The sequence below is a fragment of the Doryrhamphus excisus genome, chromosome 22, assembly GCF_030265055.1.
Source record: "Doryrhamphus excisus isolate RoL2022-K1 chromosome 22, RoL_Dexc_1.0, whole genome shotgun sequence".
Classification (NCBI taxonomy): Eukaryota; Metazoa; Chordata; class Actinopteri; order Syngnathiformes; family Syngnathidae; genus Doryrhamphus; species Doryrhamphus excisus.
In genome coordinates, this window is record NC_080487.1 from 2999021 (window position 1) to 3022799 (window position 23779).

At 43.8% G+C, this 23779-nt stretch overlaps 1 protein-coding gene across 4 annotated transcripts; it reads right to left on the minus strand.

Annotated features, from left to right (window-relative positions):
- Positions 1-53: 53 nt before the first annotated feature.
- Positions 54-21215, minus strand: ep300a (E1A binding protein p300 a). Of its 4 annotated transcripts, none has more exons than XM_058061933.1 (31): positions 20701-21215; positions 18647-19332; positions 16269-16448; positions 15686-16013; positions 15405-15518; positions 14962-15201; positions 14770-14875; positions 14554-14679; positions 14086-14203; positions 13862-14003; positions 13559-13633; positions 13297-13370; positions 12768-12920; positions 12110-12595; positions 11172-11580; positions 10944-11062; positions 10764-10827; positions 10454-10629; positions 9901-9989; positions 8469-8549; positions 8127-8183; positions 7937-8014; positions 7779-7846; positions 7457-7607; positions 6746-6892; positions 6547-6660; positions 6180-6345; positions 5846-6013; positions 5606-5767; positions 5046-5327; positions 54-4955 (listed from the first exon to the last, which is right to left on the minus strand). In XM_058061933.1, exons 1-31 carry the CDS (start codon positions 20792-20794, stop codon positions 1890-1892), a joined length of 8319 nt encoding a protein of 2772 aa, XP_057917916.1. In that variant the 5' UTR covers positions 20795-21215; the 3' UTR covers positions 54-1889. The 4 variants fall into 4 exon arrangements, with proteins under 4 accessions (XP_057917916.1, XP_057917914.1, XP_057917915.1 ...); XM_058061931.1 differs by having other exon boundaries at positions 8469-8579; XM_058061932.1 differs by having other exon boundaries at positions 15399-15518.
- Between the last annotated feature and the right edge of the window lie 2564 nt (positions 21216-23779).

Below are 23779 nucleotides of genomic sequence, written 5' to 3' on the forward strand. Positions count from 1 at the left end.
GGTACTACTGTAGAAGTTTTGAAAAAAAATACCAGTGAAGTATTTTTTTTTCCCCAATGGTACAAACATACTTTATTGTACAATTAATTTATTGGCAAAAACAGTCAGACCACCAAAATAACTTAGAAAAAAAAATAATGAAAATGGAGCAACAGTTATTTTTGCTTTCTCTCAGCAAGCACCAAAATCGTTAACAAGAACAAAAACAAGTGGTCAAAGATTCCATTTGAATACTTAACAAATATTTAAATAGTCTTACTTCCAGTCTCTTTCTCTCTCTCTCTCTCTCTCTCTCTCTCTCTGTTGGAGCGGAAATTATAAAAAACATTTTGTTCAGTTGCCATCAGTTTGTACAGTGACTATGTTTACATCTATATTCATGTACATGAAACATTTCTTCCAAGAGAATGGTAAAATGTATACTCCCACGGCAAAATGAAAGGACTGTCCGCAGTGTCGTTTTGCATCACCATATCTTTAATACAAAACAAAACCATTTATCTAATAATTCTTGTAGCTTCAAGTTTTATTTCCCAAAAATAAAATTAAATAATATATCTATATATATATAAAAAAACAGTTTTTCCTTGTGTTTTTTTAAATTTTTTTTTATAAAATAAGTCTCAAGATATATTGCCACCTGGTTCTAACACCTTCCCATACCCAGCAACCTTTGAGGAAAAATAGTGAGCACGTCTTCATAAAAAGCTAGTCTGAATCTAATCGAGCCTCATGTTGGCTTTTCACATGCGAGTTATAAGATTGGTCAAGTGTGGGATTTGTTGACTCTGCAAAAAAAAAAAAAAAAACACAGAAAAAAAGGCGCATCGGTGCGTGTGGCGTCCAACACCTTATACTGAATCTCCAAGGAAAGAAAGATCTCAATACTGTACAGTCGCTCGGGAGTACTTGGATGTTTTTTGCTTTACACACACAGCAAATATCCAATTGAAAAAAGGGGTGGGAAAGGGTTTTGAAGTATATATACACAATGTTGTTTTTTTTTGTTTTTTTTAACATGTTTCATTACAAAATACAGTATCTAAATCCAACATTTCTTAACTGTACAGTACTAACATGAGTGGGAGAGATTGACTAAAAGCATCCGGACAGAAATTCTGTGAACCTCTGCAGCAACCCGAATAAAAATCATTAAAAAAAAAAAAAAAAAACTCAGAGGAAGACAAATATATGTACACCAATTTAATTAGGACCGACTGCACTTCTTAAGGTTGGCCAGTTCTTTGGAGAGTGCAGCAGGGGAGGGGCAAAATATTAAAACCAACCCTCCCATCAACATTTAATGATGATAAAAAAAACTACAAAAAGACCTGAAAAACTGATGAAAAAAAAAAAATTTGAAGCGTGTTTTATGATGCACTGACAGAAACAGAATGTATAAATTCAGAAATAAAATATACTTATTATCATCTGCAAAATAGATACAATCATGACTGGGTATTTCAAGAGGGAAACTAAATATTTAAAAAAGAAAAAAGTACATCTTGTCAACTCACGTAATTTTTAGCCACATTTAAAATCTTAAAAATATTCATAAAAAGGCAAAAAATTCTCAGTCCCCCAAAAATATTGTGTCATAGACTATGGAAGAAATTCCACCTGAAACGTTGCCCTTTCACTATTTTTGTACACATTGGCAAAAATATATATATATATATATATATATTAACAGCAATAACTTACCATTGTTTTAATTTATTCTTTTATTGACGTGTAGGATTTGATGCTGCATCTCCCATAGGAAGCTTCAGTTCTTATGTATACATCACAAAAATATTTAAATAAAAAATTAAAACTTCTAAACCCACAGACTGTCACTTCATGGCAGTTAGTCGTCTGGGCCAAAAGGATCAGAGCATGAATGATGGCTACATGAGGTCCAAAGTGTTGTGGTTAATGTTCGATGCCAGCTCCTGGTTGTTGTTGCCGTTATTACTGTTGTTGTTGTTGTTGTTATTATTGGCGGCCAACATGTCCGACTGTCCCGCTTGGCTTCCGTGCATGGCCGCCATTCCACTCAGCTGTGACATGATGGAGTTCTGATCCGAACTGAACTGATCCACGGAACCACTCGGCTGCTGCTGTTGTTGTTGTTGTTGTGGCGTTTGGGGCGGTGCCATACTGGGGTGATGCTGACCTATGTGACTGGGATGAGGTGATCCGGTCTGGGTCTGCGGTGAAATGCGATGCGGCGAGGGCTGGGGCTGCGGCTGCGACGAGGGCTGCATGCGTGGGGACAGGCTGGAGTGAGGAGGTTGCGACTGCGGCCGCGGCGACGGCTGAGGCGATCGGACCTGGTTGGTGAGCGCACCGGCCGGACCGAGTCCTCCTTGTCCTTGGAGGTGGGGGTGCGGGGACTGCGCCATTTGCTGCTGGGGGCTCATCGGACTGCTGTGCTGGGCCGGGGAGCCGCCTCCGAGGTGCTGCTGCTGGAGGAGCCTCTGGTGGATGTTCTGGTGGAGCATCGCTTGGGATGTCTGTGGTACGCCTTGCTGTTGCTGCCCCGACACCGCTTGCCCCGGCTGGAGCGGGGCGCTGGCTGGTCCGCTGCCGCCACCTCCGCCTGGCCCTCCGTCTTGCGTTTGAGGCCCACCCATGGTGTTTTGTTGCTGTTGGTGCATTTGCATTTGATGTAGCCGTTGCTGGAGAGCTGCAGTCACTTGAGAGACGTTCCCTGGATAGCCTTGCTGCTGGCCCAGTTGCCCCGGACCACCCTGAGGCCCTCCTTGCTGCTGCTGGGGACCCCTTACACCTACCCCGGGCTGAGGTTGGGAGGAAGGTGGCATCCCAGGCTGCATGAAGCCCTGCTGTCCTTGCTGTTGTTGGAGTCCTTGAGGTTGCTGGAATTGTCCGTGGTTGGCCATCTGCTGCTGTTGTTGTTGTTGCTGTTGTTGTTGTCTTCTGATGAACATCTCTCTGATTGCTCCTTGTTGCTGTTGTTGTTGTTGCTGCTGCTGCAAGACGGCCATCTGCTGTTGCTGTAGGTTCCCGGGCAACATCGGCCGCTGTTGCTGCTGTTGGAGTTGCTGAAGCTGAGCCATGGTCGGCATATTCCCGCCTCCAGCGGCCCCCTGAGCCATGTTCATTACTGGCTGGCCTGCTTGGTTCACATTAACATGCTGGCCATCCATGTTGGCCAGCTGATTGGGCCCGGGCCCAGCGACGCCAGGTGGACCACCAGCGGCCCCTGGGAACCTCACACCTCCGTGGCCTTGCAGAGGCCCGCCTTGTACTCCAGCACAACCTTGAGCGCCCTGATACCTGGCAGCTCTCTGCCGGATGAAAGCCGCCATGAGGGTGGGGTTGGACCGCAGAATGTTGAGGACTTGTTGCTGCTGAAGGGGCGAACTCGGGGAGCGTAGCGTTCTCAGAAGGTCGTGTAGCGCCGCTTGCGGCAAGTTTCCTGATCCGCCTGCACCTGGCATGGCTGGATTACCCGCCGCTCCTCCTGCGACGCCCATCACCTGCATCAGCCCCCGGTTTCCTGGCTGGGGTTGCTGCTGACCAAGCGGCTGCTGCTGAGCAACCGCCGACTGTTGCTGCGCCGCCATGTGACCCATCATGCTCGGCATTTGCTGTGGGTTCATCCCCGGTCCCCCAGCACCCCACTGCTGGTTTGCTTGTGGAAGCTGCCCACCAGCTCCCGGTTGGAGGTGCTGCTGAACTTGAGGAGGCAACTGAGACTGGGGGCTGCCTTGCTGCATACCAGCAAGCATGCCCTGTTGCTGCGGGTCTAACATAGTCCGGCCTACAATTCCCTGAGCCTGCGGGGGAATACCTTGAGCTCCCATGTGGGGCATGCCCATCTGGGCCTGGTTGTTCTGGTGGTGAGCATGTTGGGGCATCATCCCCCCAGGTCCCAGGCCTCTGATCTGAGCTTGGGACTGAGCCATCTGCCGCTGTGTCTCTGCTAGGATTTTTAAGGCAGTCTCTACGGCGGCCAAAGGTGGTCCTTGCTGTTGGCCTGTTGCCCCAGGCATGGATCCTTGAACCTGGTTGGGTGGCGGTGGTTGTTGTTGTTGTTGTTGTTGAGGTGGAGTTGCTGGACCAAGTCCAGGTTTGCCCATGGACTGGTGAAGAGGAGAGGCCCCTGGAGGTCTGGGATTGTATGGCGGCAAGCCACCCGGGTGTTGCTGTTGCTGGACATTGGGCGGCTGCTGTTGCTGGAGCTGAGACACCATTTGCTGCTGGGGGGAGTTCATCACAGCCCCTCCACCCATCGACTGAAACTGATGGTGGAGATGATGCTGAGGAGGCATGGCGACACCTTGTTGTTGAACCTGCTGTTGTTGCACAGCTGCTCCCATTCCCCCGACTCCCTGCTGTTGAGGGAGCGCAAGCATGTTTCCCTGGGTGGGTGTCTGAGGCGTCGGAGGCTGCGTTCCGACAGATGTGGGCGTACCAGGCCCGGTTGCTCCGTTGTTGGCTCCTGGAGAAGGAAGGCCGTTGCCCCCCGGAGCTCCTCCTGGAGCAGGTTTGCCTACTCTCTGCATGCTGGCCATCCTCCTCCTCAGCATCTGGGCTTGCTGGAGCCTGTGCTGCAGCTGCTGCTGACGTAGCTTGTGCTTGATGTTCAAGCAGAACGGCACCGGGCACTTGTTCTCCTGGCAGTGCTTAGCATGGTAGCAACACAGTGCAATGAGTTGTTTGCAAATGGGGCAGCCGCCGTTGGTTTTTCTTTTGCAGCCTTTTGTGTGCTGAACGACACGTTTCATCTTCTGGCAGGACGGCAGAGAGCAATTTGCATTTCGACACTGGCAGGCATGGACCAGAGACTGGATACAGCGCTGGATGCTGAGGCGGCGCGAGTCTCCAGGGCTCTGAGTGGTGGTACTTGTCTGGTTGCTGCTCTCATCATCCAAACCGAGTCCTAGCTTCTCCATCTTGTGCTCGTGGCCCTTAGTGTTGTAACATGTGATGCAGAGGTCGTAGTCCTGAGAGAGATGATGAAATTGATGAGTAAATATATGAATGACAACGTAATTAAATAAAGCCAACACCGCAATGCCCTTTCCACAACTCACCTCACAGACGGTACAGTGGAAACGAGTCTCCACGTGGTGTTTGCACAGATTGCACGTGTAGACAAAGCGGTCTTGGCTTTGATTATGCAGCTCCACCAACATGCACATGGAGCTCCACTTGGACCTCCTCAATGAACTGAACTCCAGGTGTTTGTCTCGGGCCAGTGTCAGGAAGGCGTCACGGCCATCCATGAGGTCGCATGCCATCAGTGGATCGGGGTCGACGATAGGGGGCAGTGCATTGGCCATTGGGCCTGCGATCAGCCGGATCACAAAGAACACCTACGGAGGAATAGACAAGAGAAGGGAAAGGAAACGCATGAGAGTTAAGTTATTAAATTTTTTATATACCAAGTTCCCTCGCGACATCATGGTTCACCTTTCATGGACTCGCTATTTTGAATGAATTTTGCTGAACATTTGTTGTGTTCTGTGTCCTTGTGGTGTATTAGAGCAATTGCCGGCTTATTAAGACTTATTGCGGGCTATTTTGGGAACCTATCCCCGTGATAAACGAGGGAACACTGTTGAGAAGTGACTGAGAAATTCCTGTAATTTACCTCTTTGTGTTTTTCCATAGTGGCATACAGTTTCTGTGAAAGGTCATTGGAAACATTGGGCATCCCGGGCTTCTTCTTATTGGCTCGGCTCAAGCTGCTCTTGTTCTTACTTGTCTTCTTATTGTTCTTCTTCTTTGCATTTTTACTGTCACCTTTACTGTCCTACAGACCAAAGAGAATCAGTGTGACTTAACAACCCGAAATGTTAACAACTGGAGTCTTTTCTTCCTCATCACTTACATCAATACTCTCATTGGAAGTGCTGTTCTCCTCCCTCTTCCGCTCTTCCTCCTCTTGCTCCAGCTCTTTAATACTTTCCTCCAGCACATTGGGCCAAAAGTCACCTTCAAAGTAAGGCAACTCCTTGGCACTGGTTAAACGATCCTCTGTGGCCTGCTTGAAGATGTCCTTTAGAGGAGGGTTGAGGATACAATGCAATGTGTCATTACTGGTAGTGACCTCATCACTTTAGAGTTAAACATTATCAATCTGATTTACAAGAGAAATGCGGTAAAAAACCTTTGCTGACTTAGTAACACTCCCCCCAAAAATAGACTTAATCGTGCCCCTCTACCTTGTAGTCATGCACGATTCGCTCTGCCACAGCTTTGTCCAACATCTTCTTGTACCACTCCTGCAGCCGTTTAGGCTTGGGGATCTTCTGATCAGCGGGGTGACAATGGAAGATGTAGTCATCCCCCTCGCTGGGTGGGCAAGCCCAGATATGCCCAGTTGTGTAGCTGTAGAAGACCAAACAAAGCTTAAATAGGTGAGTTGGATGCAGATGAACAGACAGGATAAAACACAGAGAAAGGTATGTTGTGCATGTTCACAGTTTCGGAGCACTCACACTAGCCAGACTTTAGGTGTAAAGTGGGCTCAAGCATGTACTGCAGACAACATCAGTTTAAAATAACAAAATAAATAAATCCAAATCTTACCCCAACTTCTTTGCATACTCCAAGTAGCCAATGAGAATTTCATGGTAAACAGCTGTTCTTAGACTTCGTGGCCGGAAAAAATGCACACTGTCCAGGTAGGAGATGTAAACTCGTCTGTATATATGATAAAGTTTGAAATCAGCCAACAAAACAAAGGACATGGGGGGGGGGGAGGGTGTTATATTTGAAATGTGCGTACCTCTGATTAGGTTGCGGGCAGTCCGATCCATACTCCTGAACGTGCATTCCAAAGAAGCAGACGTCTGCTCCATCAATGTCTTCAAAGGCGAAAAGGGCTTTTGTCCGATATGGGAAAGACTCTGACATCTCTCCACTATCCACAAATCTAAAGAAAAAAACACACACACAAACAAAAGAACGCAAAAGAAAACGTCAACAAAATAAGCACATGTAATAATGTACATGTATGTGTGTGTAAATATATAAACTATATGTAATAATAATAATGTAAATAAGCACACCTGAGTATTTACAACCACATTTCAACGAGACATAAAACCTATGATATGCGGTGAGGATAGTGGGGCACTGACTCCTTTGGCATTTTTTTAATTATAGTACAAGTTGCTCATTAAGAGGATAACCAAAATGGAAGAGTATACATAAAGTACACATACCCTTTTTTTCCTCCAGTAAAAGTTTTAATAATTTGTTGCAAGTCTGATCACCTCCTGCTATGTTCAGGTATTTAATCCTTGATCTTGTCAGGCAAAATAATTCATTCATTGATTGAATGCATTTGATTTTCTGAAAGTTACTGACAATATTTATTTTAGGTTAATATTGGTTTTTGTATTTTTCATGATGATTGGTGAGGCCCTGACGGCAAGTCACTGATAAAAAAAAGAAAGTATAGGTGTACGTTTTTGCCTTCCTGGTGCTGACATACCTGGATTTCATGCCGGGTTTAACCTCCACAACTTTGTCCGAGACGTGCACCATGCGGATGAAGACCTCACCAGCCTCTGGGTGGCTCTGGCGCTTGAGGAAGTCGTTCACCCTCGTCTCCAGGAAACTGCCCAACTTCGTCTGAGGCAACCCTGAGAGTGAAGAGTCAGGTAACGCATGCTCAGTGAACAAATGGCTAAAACAGCATAAACTCGAGAAGTAGGCATGCCAATTGAAAAGCAGTTCAGTTCAGCTTTAATACATCCTATGGCGTAACCCAGGGGAATCTTAGCAATTCCTACATCTAGGAAGAAGTCACTTACTTTTCGCAGAATACTTGTTCTCTCTCCTTGTCTTATTGGTCTTCTTTAGGCAGCCGTCGCATACAAAACTGTTGCATCACAACAAACCAAATAAGTGTAAGTTGAGTCAATATTAAGTGCGTTTTCGGAGTCTACATTAGGCAACAAATTCTACTAACCCTGATGGCCAGATTGTCTCATTGTGCAGGACGCATATCTGGTGCATTCTGCGTCCACAGTCTAAACATTCAACAAGCCTGAAATCAAGAATGATCAAGAATGATGAAGAGATACAAAATACATGAATGTCAAAAGCAAATCGATTTGACTTCCATGGCCACATAAAACATTAGCAAGGGGCCAACTTACAGTTCAGGGTCCAGTGTGTCATTCTTCTTTTTCTCAAACTGATCTTTGTTAATAGAGCTGAAATAAAGTAGAATGAAAGGAAATGAATTATTACTCTACAGAAATGACCCGATGAGTCACATTTGTATTTCTAGGTTAAACAGGAAGAGAATTACAGTTTAACAATTCATGCTTATTCCACCCAAGTCCCAAAGGCTCAAAGGACCTGATAATAATACCCTGATAATATGTTAGTTTGAAGGTCACATTGGACCTAGTTTGAGCATGATGTGATGAAATATCAGCACGATTAAATCTAATTTCAATGTAGCTTTTGTATAAGTTAAATGTGGCAATACTTACGTCTGTGGCTGGGTGGGGTCGTCGCCCAGGGACACAGTCTCTCCCTGGATCTCGTTGAAACACTTCTCACAGAAGTGGTACCTGTCAGCAATAAGCCCAAATTTTGGTGAGCTACACCATTTCCCCACAGCACAGTCAATCACAGACAGCACATGGGAGGGCAGGTCCCCAAGTGGAACATGGGCAAGGCAGCAAGCAGGAGGAGAGCACGGGAGAGCAGGAAGTCGTCATCATGAAAAGGTGGGGGGGTGGTTTTTGTCGGTTCATGGTTGCGCAAAGCAAAAAAATAAAAACACACAACGATAGGAAGACAGACAAGTAATATGGACCAAGAACGTGACAGGACAAACATTCAGGACAACACAGAGCAGAGAGCCGAGGCAAAGCAAACATTAGCAATTTGGACACAGAGGATGAGCATAAACAATCACCAAGACAGCTAATTGCAGCATGAGCAGAATCAATGGGCGCTTAACAGGGGGAAGAACTGGAGGGAAGGGGTTGTATGCAAACAAGTCAACAAATGCAGTTAAGAAGATTCCTCAGTCTCTGGTTCATTTTAAAAGTTGGGTCTCTTCCCATTCGAGCAAGGTATGACTTTCCCAAGAGTACACAATTAACCAAATATGAAGGAGTCGGGAATTTACAGGTTGAATGCTCCGACTTGAGTGGCGAACTGCTGAGATATAAAATGGGAGCGCTATGAAATTTGGTTTATTTTTCCCCCAAAATATTACTTATTTCCCGTTTTCACTATAGTGTGTTTAGAGTGTCAGTGAATAAATGACTTACATAAATACAAAAATCATTACATTTATTGACGCAACACACCATTGGACAATTTTGCTTTCATTGCTAAAGAATCCTCAACAAACGATCACATCCGTGCTTGTGGTTAAAGAAGCTGCAATCTTTTTATTAATGTAAGCTACTTTTAAAGACTCTGTTGTTTTATTTCCACGATGACAGGATATGCTCTTACTTTGAAGGCCGGAAGTATGGTGTGTGTTTAAAATTTATTTTGACTGTTGCCAAGTAAGATAGCTGGGTAACTCTTGTAGTCGTGGTTATGGTTAGTGTTTGTGAGGACATGTCGCTATGAATGAGTGGTCCGCTGGGGAAATATATCCCCACACAAACGTTCCTTCTCCTCCCGATTACTGCATTTCATTCACAATATGTCAATATCCACGGGAGATTCCGTAATGCAGGAACTCTAGTGCCCTATATAACAATGACACTATGAAGGAATTCCATAACAGGGTAAGAAAAGCCCGACTTTTAAAATGCCAACGTATTAGGCACAACGTGAAAAAACGTGATGAAAATGACACACTGATGAACACATTTTCATGATCATCTCAACAATCATCACTTCTACTATCAACTCTTCTCCCTCATATGGCCATTTAATATTCTCTGCCCCCCCTACCTGTTCTGGTAGCTAAAGTAAGCAGCGTCTCGGGGAATAGTACACAGCTGCTTTCCATAGCAGCACAGGGTCTGAGGGGAAAACTCCAACTGAAGGACAGAAGCAAAGAAAACAGTATATTTTTTAAATCATTCACCTTGTACACACCCGCCGCTGGTAATTACTAACAAAACTCAATTCAACTGAAACCAAATGGACGTATTTTCTAATGTATGATTTCGCACAGTGATAACTACGATTGGGAATAATCACACAAGGTTAGTAAACTAAGGTGAGGGATGATGAATTGATTTAGAATTAAGCAGAAATAAGCAATCAGGTGTGTTATTTGCCAGCAAACACCAAACACAATAAAGTCTAGTGAGAAATAGGATATATTGTAGCAGTGCTGTGCTCAAGGTCAATTTTAACAAAGCTACTGCTTTCAGCTATGAGTGGACTTGTGTGACTTACTTTACGCATTTGAAACCCACGACACATGACATTATGGACAACTTATCCATATGTGGTATGTTTATATTGTATGTTGTAGGAGGGAGCCGGTTTGTCTCACCTTTCTTCCACAACAGTAGCCTAGGCTCTGCATGACCGGGTCGATCTCCTGTTCAAAGACCTCCGCCAGTTTGGAGCAGCACTTGTAGACTCGAGATGTTTTGCGGTTGTACAGCCAGGCATTGTTGAACATCAACCAGATGTCATCCACATACTGCCAGGGATCCTGGTACTGACCTATAATCAAAACACATGTACTTGGATTTTGGACATGTCTGATAGTAACAGATACGTATATTCATAAGAGCTTCCGTGATAATGTCCATCGATTAGAATTGTCCCTAGTCACGATGAGCAATAAAAATACCCACCTGTGTCTAGTTTCCGCTTGATAGTGGACAAATCCATGGGGTTCTTCACAATGTCAAAGTAGTCCTACAAAGAAAATAAAAGTGTATTTTACCTAATTGAATTATTTCACCATATAGAATTATAGAAACATGGTGGCAACATCAAAGAGCAAAACAGGAACAGTTTGAGCAGAAACGTACAGGTATGCACAGCAGCTGTGGGTCAACAGGCATCCTGAAGGGTAGCGACTCTGGCTCTTGTCTGTATAGAGACTCAAGTGTTGGCATGAGAGCCTGGCGAAGCTCTTCTGGCTTGAAAACTGTGAAGATAAAGTTAGATAGTCATGTACAACCCACACACATAAAAAAGATACAAAAACCCCTTTTCAAAATGTACATTAAAAAATCGGAAATTCAACCATTCCTTACTTTTCTTTTTTGCTGGAGCTTGCGAAACAGCTGCTTCTGATGACACGTCTTCCTCTTTCACCTCCTTCTTCACCTCTGGTTTCTTATCTTCAGTTTTCACAACGGGTGTTTGCGGGGTTGATGACGTATCCATTGGAACTCCTTTGCCTCCTTCACCGGGACATTCCTCCTTCTTAACCTCCATTTTCACAGGGATTTCCTCTGTTTTCACGTTGCTGAGCTTGCCCCCCTTGGACACGCTTCCAGCATCGCTCTCCTCTGCTTCATCCTGCTGCTTGACCTCTACTTTGGGCTCAGGAACAGCAGCCGTGGTGTCTGACTGCGCCTGCTGGGAGGACGTGTCTACGCTGTTGACAGAGGCAGGAGTCAGGGCTTGACTGTCCGCTTGGAATGAACCCTTTTGGGACAACTAGAGAGAGAAAAAGAAATACTCTCAGTGCACTTGGAACAACAGGCATAATGTTCTGCTGTTAAGAGAATATACAGTAGATGGTGTGATTCTTAGTTGTAAATAACACTCAAAGAGAATCACTTTAGTCTTGAGACTAGGAAACACAGGTAGATGCTCTACTGCACATTTGCAATGAAATATCACACTCATCTCAGAATTAATCTGAGTGGAAAAGGGTCAGATATCTCACATTAATTTGGCTATGAAAAAGTATGATGTGATGGTAAGTAAAATACTATTTTAAATTATGACAGACAGTGATGAAATAAGGTAGACCATTCACCTATCATATCAATTTAAATTCTTAACTATTATGTATTCACTAAAGCTAATTCTCTATATTTTTCCACACTATTTGTAAATATGCTAATTTTGTTTATTATATTCTTATTAGACCAAACTTTGAAGGATCTACCCCACCACAGGAAGAACCTTGCATTGAAGTGACTAGTGTGCAAGTGGTGGTAAACTGCTAAACCACACTGACCGGAGTGCGTGGCAGCTGAGCACCATGCGGTGTTGAGCTTGAGCCGAGTCCCGGGTGAGAAGGAGTAGAAGAGCCAGTCCCAACGTGAGGCTGCTGGAGGGGTTTGTTGGAACCAGGGCCCTGGCCCAGTTGGCTCTGCTGGGAGGCTTGAGGTGGTACCAGCTGCGATGCATTAGGGGTGTGCGGCTGAGGCGTCTGGGACCCTGCTAGTCTCGGGGGTGTCTGGTGAGGTGTAGGCGACCGACTGTGAGCCGGCGAGGGTGAACTACCACGCATGGCTCCCAAATGGGGGATGGAGTTAGGTTGTTGGTTTGAATTAGGAGTCATTGAGGAGGCAGAGGCACCAACAGCCGAGTTGGGACCTCCACCCCCGACACTCTGAGGGCCCATGGGTCCCACTGTGGAAACTCCGCCAGGACCGCTTGCAGAACCTGGCTGTGCCAAAGGACTAGCAACTGGGAGAGAGGGAGGAGTGCCCATCTGTGTCTGGGGATATAAACAGACAGTTTAAGTTTAAAACATGCAATTCCCAATTTCACTAATCATATTCATTCTACAAATGATAAATACCATGCCTGCTTTGGAACAGATAAGTGTTTCACTTGGATTTTAGTGGTTACGTTCTGTGTCATAATCTGTATAATTAATTCCATGTTACCTGTGCCATGCTTCCCTGGGGTCCAGACTGGGCCATCCCAGGAGGAGTTGTTCCGACCCCTGGTCCTGAACCAGGAAACTGTCCCTGGGATATGTACTGGTTCTGTAGCTGGTTGACATTAGGCTGACCCATCCGAGGTCCAACCATCCCCATCTAGAGGTTTGCACAAACAAATAAGCGCTGGACTACTGGTGTGGCAAGTCAAGATTGTATATCTAATGCTGCCTTTAGTATCACCATATGGATTTCAATGTGCCAATTCATTAGGTTAATAGCTGTATAATAGGACTTCAAAATGTCTTGTTGATAGGAGTCTTTCAAAAGATATTTCAAAAAGTATACTTCTTATAGATAACAACAAGTTATGGATAACTTCAATTTGGGATTAATTGCAATCAATTACAAGTTAACTACAGACAAAACGATTAAATATTTTAAGCGATTGACAGTAAAAAATAAAAATCAATGACCGAGTGAGCCAATGCATTACAGCAAAGGTGTGGGACAGAGTGTGTGACTTTGCACTGACCTGATTGCCAGACAGTGGAGGAGTGGATCTCTGCCCCATGGTCTGCATCCCCATCTGACTGAACTGATTCATGCCTGATAAAACACACCCACTGTTGTTAAGAGATATAACATTTCATTTGGAAACCACAAACAAATACGACATATCGGATTTGGTTTCTTCTTGGGTAATAGGTTGACTCTTAAAAATATACATCGTTGCTGAGGACAATGCTTGCTTGTGATGCATAAAAATATTGCGGCCGAGTTCCCAAAAATTGTACCTGGGCTTTGCATCCTGTTGACCATCTGATTTGGTCCAGTGGGTCGTACCATAGACGGATCGGGAAGGGGGCCGTCTGGGAAAAACAGGGGGATGAACGCTGTGATATGGGCGTTACTTTATGAACTTGATATATTTTTCATTATACGGGTGTTCTAATTTAAATAATTTGTCAACTGCAATGAATGAGTGCCAAAATAACACAATGTGAGATTGTCACACAACATAGTTATTGTTTACATTAATGTGCCCAGTCCAGCAGATAACTATGCCAACTGAGTCCAAGTCTGCATGCGCCACTCACTTGGAGGCAGTCCAGCAGGAGGTTGACCCATGCTAGCAGGGCCAAGACCCAGACCCTGCTTCTGGAGACGGGTCCTCCTCTTCTCTTCCAGCTCTTTCTGGATTTTATAGATCTTCTCAGCTAACAGGTGATAGTACTCAGCCTGTCACAGGAATACAAAATTCAAATGAAAACAAATAATCACAGGATTTCAAAGCAATAAAATGGCATTAATGGGAACTTACTCTGCTGTTTGCAGACTCGTACATATCTCCTTCAACTTTTCTGGCATATGCCACTAAGTTCTCCATTCGACGATCCTTTAAGGCCGCAGGATCTGGAGTTGGAAAGATGGCTTGAACACTGTAGGTGAGAAAAGAAAAGAAGATGACGTTATTATTCTGCAGTTCATTTTTCAGTATTGCTAATATGGAATGTAACTGCATGGTGATATTGAATTTAAATCTAGTGCAAGGTTATTCTTTTGGAAGGGAATGAAAGCCTATTGCTTGGGTTTCACTTTGTTATTGGGCAAATTTTCTGGAAATTATGGTAAACATAGAAAGTGAACAGGTCAGTAATTGCTGAGAGACTGACAAGTATTAAAAAGTTACATAAGGTCTTGTGCAAATGTAATTATATTATGTTCCTTGTTGAAAACATCCTATATTAATAATCCATAACCATCATTAAATACAATTATCACTACTTACAGTTTGTGCACCAAGTGGTTTCGCAGGTCCTGCGTGATGTCCTCATGCCAGCTTTTCCGCATTCCTGTGGCGGAGGGAGGGGCTGCTGTGGGCATGGAGCCGACCCCACTGGCATCGTTCATCAGGCTAGAGGACAAAACGGGAAGCATCTTCAAACCATTATCTTAAAAATAAAATACCTTTGTCTTTATTTAAAAAAAATGCAGTTAGTCTTACCCCTGGTTATTCACATTGAGATGCATCATCGTGTCCTGCAGCAAGTTGGTTTGCTGACTCTGGGAAGGAGCACCCACGCCTCCATTAACTCCCATAGGATTGGACCCTAGAAATAGAGGGGACAGAATTCTTATTCATTTGCATCCCCCGTTTCTCTTGTGTCACTTTAAATGTCTGAGTTGGCTAACTTACCCATTGGGTTCATCTGCCTCATACCAGCTTGCCCTTGAAGGCCCTGTCTGGCCCTGTTGGCCAGGGAAGGCTGACCCTGGATCTGGTTCCCCTGGTAGGTGAGACCCAAGGCTGCATAGGCTCTTTCTATAGAACTGGGGTCAATCTGACTCGGTGGATTGATGTTAGGAGCACTTGGTTGGCTACCGGGGACTGACCCAAGGGAGCTGCCCAGACCTGCACCCGCTGCACCCAGAAGAGCTGTGAGGACATTAGAAAATTGAAGACAATTAGACACAGGACTGACTCCCTATGCCAACCTATTTAAAACCTTTTATATCATTTTGACAATAAAGCTAACTATAGTCATGCCCAATAATTGTTAAGAAATCATGACAGGAGTGGAGAACCTCTAATGAAAAAAATGGGAGTAGAAATACTTTTGGTCAGATACAGACACTCACACTGTGGGTTCCTCTTGTCTCCAGCATTCTTCAGTGGCAGGCAGACTGGACAGTCATGTCGAGTGCAGTTCTTCCAGTGGGAGATGATTTGCCTTGATGACGCACAGTGAGCGACTGAGGATGAAAGGGAAGAAATTGAGATCTGTTCCTGTGGTGTTTGCGTTCCTCATTATTGGCTAGACAGTCAATAATATTCGCTATAACATTCAGCCAAGACAACGCAATCCCCGTTTTCAGACTAACGCACAATAAACTGATCGGCCAGTTTTTTTTTTACTCACCCTGACAATTCTTGCCAGCCTGGCAATGTGTCATGTGATTGAGGACATTCTTCATGGTGCGGCAGTGAGGCAGGTTGCACTGTCGGAGCTCGCCATTGGCCTGCTCCCGCCGCTGACATTTGTGGGCGTGAAGCAGGAGAACAAGCTGCTGCTGGATCAGTTTGCGCTTCTCAGGATCAGCAGTGGGCGGTGCTCCAGCTGCAGCGGAGGCTGCCGAGACCTGGGTACCAGGACCGACCAGACCTCCCTGAGCATTGGGAACTATGCCAGATGCCCCTCCTACAGGTGCGACTGAAGGGCTAACACCTGACTGAGACTGCTGGGAGCCCTGCAAGGGAAGTGGAAGTGTGAGCAAATTGGCACGGCTCAGACAGGACAAGTCAATGAATATAACACGCAAAACATCTAATAAAGATAAAATGAAAAAGATGAAACAAAAGGAGGTAAAAATGACAACATACAAGACCAGATAAGAGATCAAAGTCAATGCTCAGTGTCGAGTCAGATTAAAAATAACAGTGAATGGTGAGAGGTGGTGAACTGTCAAGGTTAAATTGGATGAAGTTGTTACTTTATTTCTTACCATGGTGGCCATCGCTTGTATGGGCTGACTCTTCTTGTCCACATTAAACTGAGCCATGCTGTTGCCCAAAGGACCTTTGCTCTGATGTTGAGGGCCCAGCCCTGCAGCACCCAGTCCTTGGTTCCCCTGCCCTGCATATGGACCTCCAAAGGGAACCCCCTGGTTGCCCATCATTGCCATCTGGGGAGAAAATAGGAAAACATGAGCGCTAAATAGCGACACTTTCAGACACATGCAGTACAGCACAAGAGTTGAATCGATGAGTCGTCAATTATCAAATTAAGCAGTACCTATTTTGGTGTCCATCTTTTTTTTTTATTAAAAATGATTTAAAATCTTTTTTTAACTTCTTTTATCATGCAAAGTAGACCAATAAGGCAAAACAAAATATCCATACACATCAACTTTGAATTTGTAAAAGATCAACATTTTTGTGTTGTGGACGAAACCACTAATTGTGTTTGGTTCATACTGATATGATCCATCTAAAGCAGAAACAATTAATAAATTAATCAAAACAAGCTTCAGATTAACCAACTAAGAAAATCATCGTAAGTTGCAGCCCGAGTCAGGTGCCCAAATGGCACTCGTGCATCGTTGGAAGTGCAAGTGAATCAAGGGAGCACAGGTCATCCTTGCTTTTCCTACAATGACTTCATCTACTTGAGAGGCATGAGATTCTGTGGGTTTGTTTTTTTTTTTCACCCAGTTGTCATATCGACATATTATCGTTATTGTGAGCCACGTTATTGTCAACCAAGTACAAAAGAGAACTCCCTTTCTATTTGAACTGACTATAAGTTGTCCAAACATTGATACAAATAGAAATGCATGGTTGTGGACTTTGGCAAAAGGACTTCATCAACAATGAATTTTATGCACAAGAATATGCCTCTGAGTTTGACATTAAAATCAGATTTTAAAAGAAAAAATGGACAAGTAAATGATCAACACCAGTGATTTACCAGGACTCCTACATGCCTCAAAACAAACAAGTTCCCGAGCAATGACATTCACAACGATGGAGACGCTGTTAAAGTACTGACATATGTAAATAGAGACATTTCAAATTCAGATCGCTTTGGTCTCTAGCGCAGACGCGAGACACATTTGCGTCGGAGAAATAGTGTTAAAGCATAGTTTGGCTGCTGTCGGCGAGGGAACACTACACTCTGCTTGGAAGCAAATGACTTATCTTATGGTCAACAACAATTTAGTATGGAATATTTCATCTTTGTCTCAGTACACCGAAGGCATGGAGCTCTCTCCATCTTTTCAGCCAAGTTCAATCTTCAGAAGCTCCTTTACAATTTGAATTTATTTCTCATCCATAAGGCTGCAAAGTGAAATCAGTCTCAAATCTGGCACATTCCCATACCAAGAACATTTATACACGTGACTTCACTTCTGCTCTTTGTTTCCTGCAAGGAGTACTAGTATTTGTAACTGCAAGCATAATGCCGATACATGTGCCTTTGTTTACAAATTAGCCATACTAGCACAGCCGTGTGCAGCACTGCATTAGTCTAAAACTTATGTCAGTGCAGTTTCTCTGGCAAATGATTTAATTGGTGAGCTCCTTCCTGCAAATTGAAGGAGGTGTCGATCATTAAAATGACCTGCTTTAGTGACCGGTTGGAAAGAAAACGTGCAGTGTCCGGGCCCTCCGTGGTACAAGTTTGACACCCCTTGTCTAAAAGAATGTAGAGCGGATTTTTTATTTTTTTCATATTTTTATCTCCGAAAATAGGCCATTGCTTCCACAGAAATTCACCATAAGTCTGTAATAATGTATAAATATGGGATAATACAGGAAAAATGTACAGCTGACCATTAAAAGCAATGAGTGCAGTTCAGTTTTGAGGTTACTATTTCAAAAGGGTTTTAGGTTGAAAATCGACAGAGATAAAGGCATACTGAAAACAGGAAAAATCATCAGAATGACCCAAAGTTTGTGAAGGGAGTACATTTAGTCGACTCGTGCATATTATGATATCACCAGGCTCAGAACTTTTAAGAACCCCGTGTCCACAAAATCATCTTGTGAAAATGTCCAATATCAAGTATCTATCCATTATGCCTTTGAATATTATCATTGTATTCTCAGGTCTAATCTATTAATTAGCAGCAAACCTTTTCGTTGGCTATATACCACCAGCCGTGCCACGATCCACGCATTTTTGACAACACTAAAAAAAAAAAAGCTCTGGCACCTAAAGGGTTAACACCCAGCATACACACTAAATGCATTCTGTCAATTCTGATGAATTGCCCACACTAACACTAATTCAGCAAAAATGCATCTCAAGTTTACAAATGTTTTACGCTTTTGTTTGCTGATAATAAATGTCGCTTTCACACCGTGAAAGAGTCCTTACCTTGTTCAGGGCTCCAGGTTGTTGGCCTCTGATGCCTGGCTGGCCCGCACCTCCTTGTTGCTGTAATGTTTCAGCCAACAGGTTGCTGCTGCCACCCATCCCCTGGTTCCCGAAGCCCATCCTGGGAGTACCATTCATCACCTGGTTCCCCATCATGCCTGGTTGCGGCTGTCCATTATTTCCTTTCTGCTGTGCTGCCATCATAGCTCTGTTCATGCCACCCATCATTCCAGCGACGGCATTCTGCTGCATCATGTTCGCCTGCTGCTGAGGAGAAAGGTGCTGTTGTCCTTGCCCCATTATCTGCTGAGGTGCCTGGCCAGGGCATCCCTTCATATTGGCCATGTGTTGCCCAATGGCAGCGGGACCTCCCGGGCTCCCCATGGCTCCTTGGTGCCCCTGCGGGGTGGAAGTAGGTGCACCTGAACGCAGCAGCTCCGACAGCTGTTTATGCTTGGCTACTGCATCCTGGCCTCCACTAATGCCGCCGGCACCTCCGCCTGGACCGAGACCAAATCCCATTCCTCCTGGACCTCCACTTCCTCCTCCAGGACCCAGACCCCCGGGACCTCCCCCCAGTGTGGTGTGCAACTGGTTGAGATCTCCCCCATTGACAAGGCCTGGTTCATTAGTGCTAATCAGCTCATCTGGCAGGTCATGCTCCAAGTCAAACAGTGAGCCAAAATCTGAAATGGGAGGGCGGGGGGAAAGCACAGTTAAAATTTACTTGTGGAAAACGCTTAACTGTACAAGTTTGACAGTGAAAATACTACAGCTTGCTGCACACTCGGCATAACACCACAAGTGAGGGCTAGGTGTGTAAATACACACCCAAAAATGTCTGCTAGAACAGAATACACCTACTTCTACATCAATGCACCATGTTACAAATGGGCCATAAACTAGCATTATCATAGAAATACTACCTTCACAGCTGGTAAGAACATAATTAAGTTTGTATGTTGCCTTTAACAGCAAGAACAACAATGGCTATAGCAACACTTTTGATGGAAAATCTGACTAAAATGGGAATTGGTTTTCTCTTAATACAGCAAACAAATATTTGCACAACCTGTACACTACTGTTACTTTATATTGCTTTAAAAAGAGCCAAATATACAAAATGATACATAAGGTGATATATATTGTTGGCACACTGTAGACTACTTCTGTAGACCGTATTGATATTTTCTTTTGATGACAGTCATGTCAATGGGCTAAAAGACAAGTAGTGTCGGTATTTGCCTTTATCATTGAATGCATCATACAGGGTGTCATGCATGTGTCTAATGGCTGTAATGACTTCGCTAGGAAAAATTGGCACTGACAACCTAATTACAGATATTATTCAGAAGAAAATAAGTCATAAACAATTAAGTTTTGAATGTAGGAGTGTCTGCTGGCTACCTTGATGCTTTGGACATGGCGCTGTCCATACTCCATGCTACATAGTTTGTCGAACAGGCCAGTCTTTTAGGCACAAAAACACAAGCAGCTAAAGCAAAAGCTTAACCGCCAGGCCCAACGTTTAGCTCCACAAAAAGGCCAATAATATGGTGGACAACCTCTGCTTTCGTTAACACGATTCACGGTTGCCATCAGCCAAGGGACAGCTGGGTTTATGGGGGGAACAGATTTCACGTTAGCGACCCAAAGAGAAGGCCTTGCTGACAGTTTAATGAAGCTTTAGAACATGACAACTTTATCCCAACTAGAGCTTGTATTTCACTTTGTAATCGACCTCGGTTTAAAAGACCAATTCAGTCAGTCTTTGGTTAGCTAGCTCGACGCCTAGCTAGCAAGCGGCTAACAGCACCTAGCTCCGGCTGTAAATGGCTGGAAAGCACGCGAGCTAGCTGGGAGGACTCCCTCCTCACGTCCGACACACACTCTACTACTAGCACGCTAACGTTAGCATGCTACGACAAAAACACAACAGCAAATCCCGCGTCTTCGCCCACCTTCTGGCTCATACACACACGCAGCGAACGAGTGGGAAAACGACGAAAACTTTACAAACAAGTCAATGTGTGATATATTCCAACCATACGTACCGTTTCCGTCGCTGGCAGAGGCGGAAAGTGCCGGAGAGGAGAGCTTAGGCCTCTTGGCTGAAGGCGGGCCAGAGTCCAGAACGTTCTCGGCCATATTTTTCTCGAAATAAAAATATATAAAGTATCCACAATTGCGGGCGCTTTCACGCCGTTAGAAGCGCATTCCGTTTCGTGTCCAATATTGCGACTTTTCCCCCTCCTTCGGGGGGATTAAGAGGGGGAAAGTCCCGTGTACGAATGACTCTCTTTCCCTGGGTTCGCCTCTCGATTTCAGCCTCGGCGTATAATCAACCCCCCTCCTCCCTCCCTCGTCGGATTTTTTCTTCTTTATAAATTTCTGCCAGCGGAGGAGGAGGAGGAAGAGGAAGGGGTCGGTGGAAGTGAAGAGGCAGTGGCTTCCTCCCTAAACTTGCACGGCTTCTTCAGATGTCAATAAACCTTCCCCGGGTATCTCTCCCATGGCCGCATCCGTCATTTCAACCTCCTTTCCAGCGGAGTGAGTCGGCCACAAGCGGCTCGTTCGCCTGCCAAGTGATGGTGCTGGTGCTGCTGGTGGATGAGATGATGGGGACTTCAACCACAAAAAATAAAAACAATAAACTGACAAATGTCCAGCTGTCTTTGTTTCTTCAAATTAAAACATATGATAAATAAACTGGTTCCGTGTAGCAGCTAAAGTTACATTTTTGCATGAAAATAAATGGAATTGAATTGAATTAAATGTAAATACCACTGGTTCTCGGGTTACGGATGAGTTCTGTACTGTGATTTAAGTCGGAACTTCTACTTAGATTACACCTAAATGAACTCATAAGTCACTCACACTACACAGAACATGCAAAGGACATGTGAAATACAGTCATTGAAAGACAATGCATAATAATTAAATGAAATAATAATACAATGACAACGCCTAACTTCTTAAATTATTGTCCCGGGTAAGCCTGAAGGATCACCTCTTCTATCAGATCTCCATGTTGCAGTGCACAGAATCCATGACCCCTCATTCATCATTCTTAAATCTTCAGCCTTAATGATGGTAGCAACAGTCAAGCACTTCGGACCAAAAGAGCGGCCAAAATCGGCAGGTGTGTCTCCTCTCTCTGAGATTATTTATGATGTTCATTTTCACTTTCATGGTGATGGCTTTCCTTTTCTTTGGCGCACTGCCGCTTAGCACAAGGCACAAATTGCATTCTTGTACCGCGCGCTGTAATGAGATCTCAAACGAGTCACGTTTTTATGGACCAACATTGCGTTTTTAATGAATTTAACCAAAAAACACCTGCAATGTAAGCACACCATAACCAACCAAATGCATTCTAAGGTACCTGACCAATACCTAAAAATGTATGCCATTAATTATTTTCATACATTTTTGATGATTTTTTTTTTTATTGAGATAAAAATCTTTATGAAGATTCAAATACCACTGGGAATTGGTTTTGGGTTGCCACAAAGAGAAAGAAAATAAGTTATGTCAGATGTTGATGACAACATTTCAAAAGACAAATACGTCATATCATCAAAAGACATCATCATAGCCTTTATATTTTATTTCATTTTGATTAAAGCAGGGATGTCCAAATTGAGACAGATTGGTCGTTGTATTTTTTAATTGGCCTGCAGCACATTGTAGAAGTAAAATTAACTAGATAAAAAGCTGAACTGTTGATGCTATAACATGTCAATTACATGTAATAATAACATGTTTTGTCTTTAAATTCATATTTTTTGCAATTATGCAATTTTTGTGTCTTTTTACAAAATAAAAAATATACAAATATTAAAATGGGCTCCCACTTTCTTTTATTTTTTAGTTTGTGGCCCTGAGTGGAAAAAGTATTTTCTCCTTCATACACTTTGGATGTATCATCCTGAAGGGGATTTTGAAGGGCAATTTAAATATTCATTCATTAATTTTCTACCGCTTATCCTCACGAGGGTCGCGAGGGGTGCTGGAGCCTATCCCAGCTGTCTTCGGGCGAGAGGCACGGTACGCCCTCGACTGGTGGCCAGCCAATCACAGGGCACATATAGACAAACAACCATTCACACTCACATTCATACCTATGGACAATTTGGAGTCAACAATTAACCTAGCATGTTTTTGGAATGTGGGAGGAAGCCGAGTACCCGGTGAAAACCCATGCATGCACGGGGAGAACATGCAAACTCCACACAGAGATGGCCGAGGGTGGAATTGGTCTCCTCACTTTGAGGCCTGCACGAGACCACTCATCCTCCGTGCAGCCTACTACTTTTATATATTAACTAAATAAATTACATTAGCACACCTCCTCAGTAACTCCTTTCTCATCCTATTGCAGCTTTCCTGCAAAAGAAACAATTTGTTATGTAGCATTTTTCCCCGAATTGTGATGCAACATACTGTACATACCAAGCATGTTCACCGCTCTGTGGTCAAAATGCGTGCTTGCTGGTGCTTCTTTCTCTCTTTGAATTATGACTGTGTGAAAGAATGAGTTTTGCTATACTGTACTAGCCAGCAAGTAAATAAAAACACATTTACTGTCCAAGGGGTTCTGATATAGTTCTTTCAAGGGTGCAACAATTTCAAGTTCATTGGTTGTGGCTGCATCCAAGCCACACATGATACCTTCTCATACTTTGCATCTATACAGCAAAAAAGGACGTGAACCCACCATCTTGAATATATGTGTCCAGTGACTTATTCCCTAAATTTGTAAAAAATATAATATATATATATAATAAACAATATAAACAATGTAACAAAATGAAGTGCACAACAGAAAACACAAACATTTGTGAAAATAAGCATAGTAGAGAACTGTATAATATCAAACTTATCATGCTAGTATCGATTCAACTCTGTTATACTACCACTGATCACATGTGTTTACATTACCTGTCCCTTAGCTAACATACTGATGTTAAGATCAAGCACTGGTTAAGATTAGCTTAACAAAGTCCCATTGAGACGGTGGTCTTTGCACTCCAATGGAACACACCTTACACACTATCTTGGATGTGTTTCAGTGTATTTTTTTTCCTTTTGTTTTAATAAAGTGTACTTACTTAAGATGAGTGCAGGAAG

Bases quoted from the DNA above. Each gene is read 5' to 3' on its own strand.
- ep300a (XM_058061929.1), bottom strand. From the start codon at position 20,794: ATGGCCGAGAACGTTCTGGACTCTGGCCCGCCTTCAGCCAAGAGGCCT. The intron at 9,990-10,453 runs GTGAGACAAACC...TCTGTCCTTCAG, and splicing joins GCTACTGTTGTGGAAGAAAG to TTGGAGTTTTCCCCTCAGAC. The intron at 6,893-7,456 runs GTATGTCAGCAC...TTTTTTCTTTAG, and splicing joins AAACCCGGCATGAAATCCAG to ATTTGTGGATAGTGGAGAGA.